This window comes from Uranotaenia lowii, chromosome 3 (assembly GCF_029784155.1).
Source record: "Uranotaenia lowii strain MFRU-FL chromosome 3, ASM2978415v1, whole genome shotgun sequence".
In the NCBI taxonomy this organism is placed as follows: domain Eukaryota; kingdom Metazoa; phylum Arthropoda; class Insecta; order Diptera; family Culicidae; genus Uranotaenia; species Uranotaenia lowii.
The window spans coordinates 29,367,947-29,380,395 of record NC_073693.1 but is presented as its reverse complement, the minus strand read 5'-3'; the positions used below and the strand labels follow the sequence as shown (position 1 = coordinate 29,380,395).

The following is a 12,449-nucleotide window of genomic DNA, read 5'->3' as shown; positions in this document are numbered from 1 at the left end:
ATGATCGGTTTTAATAGACGCACGAATGGCGGTCGTGATAACGCGATTTACTCTCTCTGAATCGTTTACCTGCGGGTGATAATTCGGCGTTCTCCAATGAGTAACGTTGTACCTTTTGAGCAGACTCTGAAAGAAATTTGACGCGAATTGAGTCCCGTTATCCGACAGCACGACTTCCGGTACTCCAAAAAGAAGAAATAGGGAATTTTCCACGAATTGAACTAATGATTCCGCGGTTGCTTGTCGAAATGGTTGAACCATTACGAACTTGCTAAAAAGGTCGGTGACTACGAGCAAACATGTGCTTCTACTTTTCCCTGAAGCAGGTAATGGACCAACATAGTCCATGGTTAAAAATTGCCATGGATACTCGGCAATCTTTTTCTGCGTAGACATAGGCGGTGTAGTATTTTTGTTGGTAGCTTTGCTTGTCTGACAGACCAAGCAGAACTTACAAAGTTTTCGAACTTCAGAGCTCATGAGAGGCCAGAAATATTTTTGCTTCACAGCTGCGAGGGTCTTTTCCGCTCCGAGATGAGCTTGATTGTGGATTTCCTCTACGATTTCCTTGCGAAACGGTTTCGGTGGATACTTCTTCCACATAAATCGTGCGTCTTCTAACCTTCCCTCGGTTTTAACATATTTTATGATCTCCCCGTCAACAACGCGAAAATCGGGATACTTTTGAGGATCTTTGATGATGTTTTCTAGAAGGATCTGGTATTCGTTATCGATTTGCATGGCCGAAATGGCATCGACTGACCTCGACAGACAATCGGCTAGGACATTACTTTTTCCCTTACGGTACTCAAGTTCAATGTCATAAGACTGTATCTTGAGAGCCCACCTTAGGAGTTTAGAGTTCCCCGTTTCAACGCCCATTGTGAATAGCCACAGCAAACTACGCGCGTCGGTCACGATTTTGAATCTCGTCCCCTCCACGTAGTGCCGGAAATGCTCGATGGCTAAGAGAACTCCAAGACACTCTTTCTCCACTGCTGCATACCTCCGTTGTGTGCTACTGAGCTTCTTGCTGAAGTAGGCCACGACTCTAGTGTTCCCTTCGACTACTTGAACAAGGGCCGCTCCTACCGCGTTGTCCGAAGCATCCGACTCGATGACGAAAGGGTGACTAAAATCAGGATTACCCAGGATAGGTGCCGAAACCAGAGCTCCTTTTAGCTCGGTGAACGCCTGCTCTGCTTGCTCAGTCCAGGAGAACTTAGATTTAACCTTTTTCAGTAAATCTGAAATCGGTGCGACAATCCTACTATAATCTTTTATGAACCGCTGATAAAAGCCCGCCAACCCTAGCAAACGGCGGATATCCTTGACGGATCTTGGTCGTGCGTAATCTAAAATAGGACCGATACGCGAATTGTCTATCGAAACTCCCTCGTCCGTTAACAAATACCCCAAGTAGGTCACCTGCTTTCTACAAAAGCGGCTTTTATCCAGCGAAATGGTCAAGTTGGCCCCCGAAAGTCTCCCAGCAACAATTTTTAAAAGCCTGATGTGCTCGCTGAACGTGTTCGTTGCGATGACGATGTCGTCCAGGTATACGAACACGTGGGGTTCCAAATCGAATCCAATGACTCGTGACATTAGTCGACACATGCTGAAAGGTGCGTTGGTCAGTCCGAAAGCGCAAACTTTGAACCTCCAGAGACCCTGACTAGTGCGGAAAGCCGTGTAGTCTCTCGATTCCTCCTTCAAGGGAATCTGGAAGTAGGCGTCCTTCAGGTCCACCACCGAAAAATATTTGGCCCTTCCCAGTTTGTGGAATATATCGCTCATTGAACGCATCGGGTACGAGTCCTTTTTTGTAAGCGCGTTTATCTTCCTAGAGTCCAAACAGATTCGCAGCTTCCCATTGGATTTCCTCACCGGAACTAAGGAACTCGCCCACTCGCTCGTGCATTCCTCGATCGCATCCATCTTCTTATATCTTTCCAGTTCCGCGTCCATTTCCGTTTGGATTGCTGGAGAGCATCGGTACAATGCTTGTCGAATCGGTTTTGCGTCTTCTTTAAGAATTATCTCATGCTGCAAAACATGTGTCCTGCCTAAGCGGTGCTCGGTGGTAATCGGAAACTCCCGGACGGTGTTCACCAACAGTGCTCGCTCCCTAGGGGTCAGGTCGTGTTCCGTTTCGATGGTTTCAGGCGTAGTTTTCGATGGCTCTGGTAGTTCAAGCGCTGGAATATCCAAGGTATCGTCGGGGTCTGATTGTCTTAAAGCAGGCAACGTTTCAATAGGGCACAGTGTGATGTCGATTACCCCTTCCCCGGCGTACTTCCTATCTTCGCTCTGTAGAACCGCTATCTGCTCGTAACCGTCTCTCCCTTCAATCATTGGCTGGATACCGAATGATTTCCAGAAGTCATACCCCAGTATCAACTTCCGGCAAACCTGTGGTACCACCAGCGTCGGAATCACTCGCGTAGTCCCTCGAAATTCTATCGGCAGTTGGACGAACCCTAAACACTCGTGAACCGTCTTGTCTGCCGTGACAATCTTGAGTGGGCTTTGGTGAAGTCGTAGACCGTTTTTCTCCGCGATGTCCGTTATGCTGGTCACGCTTACGCTCGCCCCGGAATCGAGAAGTGCGTCGTAGTCGTTGTCGAAGATTCTCACCGTCACGTGTGGGCAAGTTTCGGTTTGTACCCTTACCTCACACACACGCGTAAAAGGATCGTCGAACATCTTTTGGCTGGGAACTGGTTCTTTGATCGGAATGCTATTGTTCCCTTTATTGCATCCCTCCTCTAGTTTCCCGTTCGAGACTTCCGAGGATGGCTGTCGCAGAAGGTCGACGTCTTACCCGGATTCCCGCAGATGTAACAGAATATCCGTTTCTCCTCCTTACAGTTCCTCCACAGATGACCAGGTTTCCTGCAATTCCAGCAGTAGGCCTCTGGCCGGTCCGCAGTCCTTGCTGGCGCCTGAGCAACTTCCTTGCCCACCGTCTTCTTGTCGTACGCGTTTGGTCCTCTGCGCCTATCCTGAAACCTCCCAGCGACTTCGTTCACCTCTTCTGTTTCTGAGTACCCCGAATACGTGTGGTCCGAATTCTCGGCCGTTTCAATGTGGTGTAGATTCGGTTTGACTATTCCTCCCCGACAGCTCTGCAATGCAGGATCGTTCGCGTCAATTCGGTACGCATAGTACTCCAGTTTCCCCAGACTGTCTATCGTTCTCAAAGATAATCTCGACCTGTAGTGCGGCCGCATGTTTTCGAAGATGACCTGGAATAAACTGCGCTGGCTCATCGGTTCTGAAAGAGTCATGTTAAGCCTTTCAATCTCCATTTTAAAGGAAAGAAAGGTTTCGTTCCTTTGTTGCTTTCTTTCGTGAATCTTCTGCCGATTTCCCCAGTCTTTACCAGGATTTCCATACATATATCTTATGTTCTCTTCAAATTCTTGCCAGCTCGTGAACTCGTCCGCGTAGCACAAGTACCAATCATATGGTTCGCGCCTTAAGATTGTATGAACCCTTTGAAGCAACACGTCCTCGGCGATCCTGTCCATCTTCGCCAATCTCCGGACTTTGAGAAGAAAGTCCTCCAACGATCGGTTGCGTGAATCGCCATCGAAGGTCAGATGCCATTTCTCCATCCGTCTATCAGCGTTTTGGATTTCAGCATCACTGATTACCCGCTGTTGTCTGCCACGTCTGACTTCAACAAACGCGCCTTCCTCCGAAGAACTGCCGTCCAGTTCGGTAAATTGACGTCGGTTTCTCGTCCTTCGATCCTCCGACCAAGGACCACGCTGAACTCTGGGAGTTTTACCGTCTGATCTCCTCGGATTCCCGTACATAAGACGATGTGGAATTTCGTCTTCAGTTTCGTCTGGTATTTGCCGAAATTGACTCCCAGGATACCCACGTTGCTTTACCGATTTTTGCTCCTCCCATCTGTCATAATTTGGCTGGATCCACTGGTCCTGCTGCGATTGTGGTTCCGTTCTAGTCTGCTCTGATCCCATATGTGGTATTTTTACCGGCTGTCGTTTTGGATTCTCGCTCTTATCACGCCACGTGTCTAGCAGCTGCTGCTCAAGATCCGCGATACGCCTCAACAACGCCGCCGTATCCTGCTCGTTTCCGCTTTCCTGATGTCCTTTTGGCTGCTTCGGAATAGCTCCTGTGCTGGGTCTAGCCTGTGACCACACCGTGTTCACGACAGGAGATGCTGTGTATTGGCCAACGGGCCAAACCGACGGTGCTGTGTAGTAATTCAGGGTGGGCACAGAAAACGGCAACACTGGAGATGCATGGATCGGCTGAGGTACCGAGACATTCCCAAGTGAATGCTGTGTACCTGCAACCCCCATTACACCCCCACCTGTTGGCGTTCCTGGTGCGAGAGGAGAAGTTGTCAAAATAGGAGCGCTAATCTGAGGGGTGTTTCCCTGTGCCGTGTACTGATGACCTCGCGGTGATGTTTGACTAGGCGGTCTCTGCCTCGGATCTCGCCTCGACCTTTGAGGATCCCTATCCGATTCAGTCTCCGAAACGCCTTTCTTTGAAGACCTGATCGGACGAAATTTCCCCAAGACCAACCGAATATCGTTCGCCAATTCCCTGACCATTTCCTTGGCCGCTGAATCCGGAGCATGACATCTAAGGGTTCGTTGGAGGTAGTGCTTAAGCCGAGAGTAACTGATCTCATCAGGTTTCTCCTCCAGCTTCTGTCTAAGATCGTTTACAATCCCCGCAATCCGGTCAAACTCCTGCTCAATTGTATACGGAGAAATATGTTCCCGATTTTCCTTTACATCGTCTTGGAAAAGCCTCCGTAACAACCTACATTTTTCGTCTAGATCACTCTCCATTGCTTTCACTTCTCCACGAATCAATAACTCGTAATTCACTTCGTCATTATTCAAATGGTCAACCCGCGGGAAATTCTCCATTTTTAATTCAAATTTTGAAGAAATTTTGACCGTTATGCACTTTCCAAAAATGTTTAAAAAAAATTATAACAATGAATAAAAAAAATGAATAATGTATTAAAAATAAATAAGTAAATAAGAAAAAAAATAGTAAATGGAAATATAGAAAATAAAATATGAATAATTAAACTAGAAAAATAAAATTAAATTGAATAAAAAAAAACACAAGAAAATCAACAAATTTCTTCTCCTTAATAGTTGAGAAAATATTCTAAACAAAAACATTGAGCAGTTTTTTTTTTTTTTAAAGACAGAAACTACTTCGTTTCTTGATCAGAAATGGTGCACTTTAGCACACGTGTCTGTATAGTGTTTTACTATACGCAGTCTGTAACGACTTATCCGAAGATTACGGGTCTATATAACGAAAACTGTATAGTTTTTAAGTAACCGAAGAATTATAGCAAAAGCTGTAATTAAGCAGTGAGCATTCGCACACGCAACTGTATAGTATTTTACTATACGCAGTATCCCAAAAATCTCAAAAAGGTGAACCGAATAATCTATTAATAATCTTTCATAGGAAGTTCCAAATGAAAATTGAATCCTTAGTGTACATAGTATATACCGAATATTATTTTCTAAAGCAAAAACAAGTCTATATATAATTACTGTGATTCTCCAAAATACCCGTAAATGCAGCCTTAGAAACCTGCAGTTGGGCGCCAAATCTGTAGCCGTAAACTGTCCGATCCGGTGCAAGCGTGTCGCTTATGCGCCACCCTTAAAAGGGACGACACACCAAGATTAATTTGCCCGGCTGAGACTCTCCACAAGGCGAGTCCTTATAGCTCTTCCAAAAGGTCAGAAGGATCGAGACAGTTTGACTTGCCAAAACCAGCAACCGATGAACTCGAGGTTAACTCGGCCAACTCTCAAAAATATTCAAAACCCTGAAACTTTACTTAAAAACCTCCCAGTAGAAATCACTCATACCTGAGAAATAATCATCATTGGTCCACGAAACTACTCATCACCAGATGGCGGCAGCGAGTGGAAGTTGCCAGAGCTAAAGATTCAAACATTTGAATTGAAAGTGGACACGTTTCGCGAAGTGATGGAATTCCAAATCATCAAATTAAAACTCTTAGGTAGGTTTGACGATAATAGTTTGGTATCTTGTATTCAAAAAATAAACATTTTAATTTTGGAGTGATATCAACAGTTTTTCATTTTGCTAGTTCATTTTGGTAAGTATAATGTAATGTAGATGGATTTATTCGTAGCGCTAAGATACTTCTTCTTATTTACATTTTATTTCTAGCTAGCCTACCAGTGCGTGCGATTCTCTCTAACTATCTCTACCGTGCAGTGCTCTACTCAGCCAATCAGGAACGATGATGGATAGCTGCTCCCGCTGGAGTTTACGTGGTCATCCGTAACTCGTGAAACGAATGCATTCGAATTTTAGTAATAAAGGTTTTCGATCATGATCATGGTAATTCTGTTCGGTCTTCGGCCGAAGTAAAATTCAGGACTATATATATAGATTTCTAATGTGACACAATTTATGGGTCAAAAGGATTTACAAACAGCAGTTTTGGGCGTCATTGGCCTCGCCAAGATTAATGCAGGGAATTCATTAATATTTCGGATAAATCATAGAATTCGCGGAAGCGATTAAAATTGTTGAGATCGCATTCCGAGCGAAACAATTTCACTGCAATAATTGCGTTCTTTGCGGACGCTCTCTATGGGAGGGAAAGGCAAATACAAAATCATCACAATTGTTTCGACTCACCATGTGCTCTGCGAGAATCATACCTTCTACCGCTCGGCTCGATCGACTGGATGGAGCGGATGACGTCACGGCTGCGATGACGGGCGATGATGACGATGCGGCTTCTCGTTCAGTGGTGATACTGCTGCGGTTCCTTCGCTCCTGGTTGAGCGGAGTTGAATTTCGATGATGCGATGGTCCTTCCCCGTGTTGGTGGTCACTTCCGGATTTCCCTCTCGGGCGCAACATAAGACCCTCTTGTAGAACAGAGGTTCAGGGTACTGGGTTCGACCTCGAACCGGAACGTGACGGAACCACGCGGACGGTTTCCGATGTGGGCAGGCTGATGTTTCGGAAATTGGGTAACCGAGCTTAGGTTAGCGGGTCGCTCGGCTTCGGCGTCTTGCCGAAGAAATCTGGATGCGTGTTAACGGCGTGTTCTGAAGCTGCTGCGAACAAATAATGTGCCTTACGGCAACGGGGTTAGCACTGACACGGGCACGGTATAACGCACGTCTTTACCTGGCCTAATTTCGATAAGCACGCACTTTGACCTATCATTAATTGGTGTAGCCTAAAGCGATGGGCTACACAAGAAAAAGAATATTAATTTTCAGTTTTGAAATCCAATCACTATCATCTCATGTACCTTTTCTGAAGGAAAGGTAAAACTCGATACGCGGTCAAAAAGGCGCACTTCCACGCACATTCACTACCCAGATCAAAGTGATTTGTGGAGTGCAGCCTCAGATCAGGGCAAGTGATCCCGGTCGTTGACCTAAGCAGGAAATACGTTTTTCCCGAGCGATCTTTAGAAAAACTTCGGGATTTTGGTTACTTAAGATCGTCGCTCGCTCATTGGTTGGATTCTGGATCTTGCCCTCTCAATCCATACCTTATGAAACATTAAAAGGAAACGGCTTGAGGTGAATAAGCCACGGATCTCAATCTTCGAACATAAGTTCGATGAAGACATCGAATCGAGCAGTTCCAATAGACTACATGAAGGCGCCAAACCGATACCTTGAATCGGTTTGTGGAGATCGAAATTTTCAAATGGTGCAACTGCTACATATAACCAGAATTTTAAGCTTTGGACATAAAAGGAAATATTATACATAAAATATTATTTCCAAATCCTTTATTGAGTTAAATCTGAATCCCTAATTTAAATTGGTTTGAAAAGCGAATACTCGATTAGGAAAAAAAATCATTTAGAACTTAAGAAAATTTATTCAACACACATAGGGAAGATAAGGGCATAATGGCCACCTTAAGGAAAACGCTTATTTAACCATAGAGAACAGCTTTAATATGTGAATTACATCATTGTTTCGTGTTCAGACACTCAAACAGTCTATTGCCTAATTGGATGAAACTTGAAAAAGTAGATAAAAACGTTTAAAAATGCATTTTAAATTTTTTTGCCGAAAGCTGAAAACCAGTCACTGTAGGGGCAAAATGAGAACTACAAGGCTACAAAGTTCATTTTCGAAGTTCACAATAAAAATAATATATTCATAATAAAACATACTGACAAAGTAGAGGTAGTGACTTTTTAATAATTGATTAGAAACCGCTTATAAATAAAACTAATGAATTTCAAATTTTGGTGTAAATATTGAAGGCCTAAGTAAATACTAATTGAGTTAGCATTTCCAATTATAATTTAGCATTAAAGTTGGTACTTCATTTTTTGAAACTTTTAAAAGTTAATAATTTTAAATTTACTAAAAATTCATGATCGATTCACAAAAGATGATTATAAATAATAGAAATAAGTGAAAAGTTTATAAATTGTCAAGCACAGGTTTAACCTAAAGTTTAAAATTTCAAGCTCTGAATATTTGGTCGCCTTAAATTTAAATATTGGGTCCTATTAAAGTTAATTTTTAAATTTAAATTTTAGAATTTGGTATTATTTCATTTGACAAATTTGTTGGAGTCTGCACAGCGATTTGATTTTTGCTTTAATATTTTATACGCAATTTGGTTTAAGACTTTTTTAAAAATTTGTTAAAAATCTCTTATTTTACAGAAAGGGGAAAAGTGAACAAATGAAAAACTTCAATATCTTGTTTAGACGCAGAAGTCAAAATTTTTAGCGGTTTTGGGGAAAGTTGATAATTTATTTAGAACCTTTATTTTAGTAATGTTTTTGAAAGAGCCGTGGACTGTATTTTGCTCGAATTTGGGGACCGTTCGAAAGTCCGAAGACACAATTTTCCGGATGCTAATTGGAGGGATTTGACTTGAATAACTTGGCACTTAAATGTTCTCTATTTACAGTTTTATTTACACTATTTACACTTATAATTAATTGAAGGAAACATAACTTAACGGAGGAAGGAAAACTTAACTTGGAAGGAATTAAAGGAGGAACTTAACTCAGCAGGAACTAATTTCAACTCGTTGGAACTTCTTCTTAAAGAGCCACGTCTTAACTGGCCGGAAACTTGAATGGATCTGGATGGATTGGCGAACACGTCAGTTGCTTGAATGATTGCTTCATTCACACGCACACAAACATCTGTGTGCGCAATGGAACTTTCCACTGCTCGCTGACTGAAGTAACAGCATGCAATTGTTGTTGTACGCCGGCCGGCGTTTACCGGCGTTTCCTATGTACACATATGAATGCATGTCCTTGAATGGACAAACAACACACAAAAGTAGCAGGCGGTGATCGGTGATGACTTTTTTCGTTGGTGGCGCAATTGCGACGTTGCCAATTCTTCGAGTTTGGCTCGAACATACTTCCCCGGGAATCTTCGGAATTTCAATCTTCCTCGACGTCGGGCTGTTAGGAACGTTGGGGACCTTGAAGTAGCGCGCGCAATGTCTTGTTTTTTGCGCACTGTCGACCCCGCACTCACGAGCCAGGACTGGAACACACAATTTTCCCTGAGTGTCGAGGGATCTGCTTGGGAATGGCGACGAAGCAAAATTCTTTCAGGAAAATGCACCAAACGACAGTCGTTCAGTTGGAAAAGTTGGTGCTTTTTGGAGTAAGGAAATCTGCTACTCTTTTTAAACTGGATTTTCTTGAGGCACTCACGGTTTTGAAGGAAACGGCTTAACTTCTTATTTTTCTCAGGCAGTTTTTTACACTTAAAATTTGGATTTTCATCCGGACGTTTTTCAGCAACGGTAGGAAAATTTGGCATCTTAGATTGTAGCTGAATGTTTCTTTCTCGAAGAATTTTACATTTCACTGACTTAAGTTCAGGATTTTTCTCAACAGGTGGAAATGGTATCTTACACTGGAAGGGATCATCGGTAGGGAAGATAAGATTTTTGCAACACAAATCATTGGAAAGTTGGCTGGCGGATTGGACATGGAACTCATTCTGGGGCGGAACCGAAAGTTGCTTCTTACTCGCGTCTTCTTTTGGGGGAAATTTCACTCCACTTTTTTGAGGAATATTATCCTCATCAGGGTAAGACTTATCTTCTTCAGGATTTTTCTTAATGTCTACAGAATTGGTCTTAAAATCTTCATTTGATTCTTCTTCGGATTTAAGGTGCTGAACGGAAGATTGTTCAAACTTAGGGCAGATGTTCTCTTCTTGGATCGAGAAACTTTCTCTTAATTTTATGCTTGGAATTTCATTTCTTAAAGATGGTGCATAACTTAAGGCGGATGTTGTGCTAATGCAACTTGTTGAAATGTTAGAAGAGAATTTTTGAAGAGCGATCAAAACTTCAGAACAGAGCAACTCAAAGACACTAAGATACTGGAAGTGGGCTTCAAGATCCTTGAAGGGAGCTAGATCAAGGATTTGTTTATGAGCGGCATAAAATTCTTCTTGTGCTTGGCCGATAAACATAAAGTAGGCTCTGATTCTTCCTACAGTCATCTGGATACTCAAATCATCACTCGGATGGAGCACATGGAAAATCTTCTTCACTTTTTGGAACTCATGTTCCCTGCGGAAAATCAGAGCATCTATTTTCTTCATTTTCTGGGTCGGGGAATTCATATTGTGTTCGGTTATAAAAATTTGGGAAAATCAGCAACACCACTTAAAAATTGGAGCAGCACCAATTAACGCTGAATCCGATTCACTGGCAGGAAAATTTTGTCAAGTCACTTGTTTACGGTAAAGCTTTTAAATTTTTCACTTAAGTTTTTTGCGTGCCTTTTCTCACTTAACACTTGCATCCGGAGCGCAGCAGACTTTCGAAACAGTCAAAGTTCTTATCCGGTTCGAATCGGACCAATGAAAGAGCCGTGGACTGTATTTTGCTCGAATTTGGGGACCGTTCGAAAGTCCGAAGACACAATTTTCCGGATGCTAATTGGAGGGATTTGACTTGAATAACTTGGCACTTAAATGTTCTCTATTTACAGTTTTATTTACACTATTTACACTTATAATTAATTGAAGGAAACATAACTTAACGGAGGAAGGAAAACTTAACTTGGAAGGAATTAAAGGAGGAACTTAACTCAGCAGGAACTAATTTCAACTCGTTGGAACTTCTTCTTAAAGAGCCACGTCTTAACTGGCCGGAAACTTGAATGGATCTGAATGGATTGGCGAACACGTCAGTTGCTTGAATGATTGCTTCATTCACACGCACACAAACATCTGTGTGCGCAATGGAACTTTCCACTGCTCGCTGACTGAAGTAACAGCATGCAATTGTTGTTGTACGCCGGCCGGCGTTTACCGGCGTTTCCTATGTACACATATGAATGCATGTCCTTGAATGGACAAACAACACACAAAAGTAGCAGGCGGTGATCGGTGATGACTTTTTTCGTTGGTGGCGCAATTGCGACGTTGCCAATTCTTCGAGTTTGGCTCGAACAGTTTTCAATTTTTGTCAAAAAATAAATCAGAAATTTATAAATGATTTCCTTTTTTTAGAAGTTATTTCAAAAATGAAAGGTGAAGGAATAAAAACTTATTGCACCCAAATTGATTAAAATGAGCTATTTTGTGCACCTTGGAAAACTGTGAATTGTGTGGCCTTGTGTAATTTATCAAAACCATTTTGAATGAAAAGACTCAAATTGGTTTTTTCCAGAATATTTTATATCAGCATAAAATTAAGGCTATGATCATTTAGAATCCGGACAGTTACAAACGTGTGTATATTAATAACTATTCATTTGCTCGAAAAACTTTCTATGGAGGAAATGAAGGTGTTAATATGACATTTAATGTAAAAATATAAAAAAATATTTATAAATGATTTCAAGAAATACTCATACTTTTTCATAAAATCTCTTTTTTATCTTTGCACACTTTTTAAATCATGTTCTGATCTATTATTTTTACCACAGGAGCAAAAACTTTGTAAAATCATGATATTTTACACAAACTCACCTGGAAAAAGCAATTGGAATCTGGTTGGAACCTTTTCATGAGTAGGCATCTCGAAGAATTTGATTTCTTAAATTCGGTTTTAACATAAATTTATTTCTCCATCAGAACACATCTGCATCAAATCGGTTACATGGTGTCTACTAGTCAGGCATCACTTTTTGCCTACCGGAAATGGATTTATTGCATTATTTAAGGGGTCTGCATTAAGTTATCCCCAATAACCATAGACTTTTTACCATATTTATATCAAGGGTTCCACTCTGATGCTTGGTTTGAACTTCGTGTGGATTTTAAAGTGGCTCCTTATACTTCTTAACCATTTGGTCCAAAAAAAAAATCAGAAAAAATCAACAGTTCGTGAGTTTTCAAGTCGACAATGAAGAATTTTCGAGGCGCAAAATGCGCAAATGGCGCAAATTTGTGCAAAAT

General features: G+C 41.9%; 2 protein-coding genes across 3 annotated transcripts in view; both read right to left on the bottom strand.

The window, feature by feature from the left end:
- The window catches only part of LOC129757834 (oxysterol-binding protein-related protein 2), a 94,328-nt gene that overhangs the window by 76,099 nt on the left and 5,780 nt on the right, over positions 1–12,449 (bottom strand). The gene's annotated exons all lie outside the window — the stretch shown is intronic.
- On the bottom strand, positions 6,768–11,479 carry LOC129752056 (uncharacterized). Its single transcript, XM_055747850.1, has 3 exons — positions 9,740–11,479; positions 9,210–9,566; positions 6,768–7,024 (listed from the first exon to the last, which is right to left on the bottom strand). The coding sequence occupies exons 1-3, from the start codon at positions 10,662–10,664 to the stop codon at positions 6,768–6,770; spliced, it is 1,539 nt and encodes a 512-aa protein (XP_055603825.1). The 5' UTR covers positions 10,665–11,479.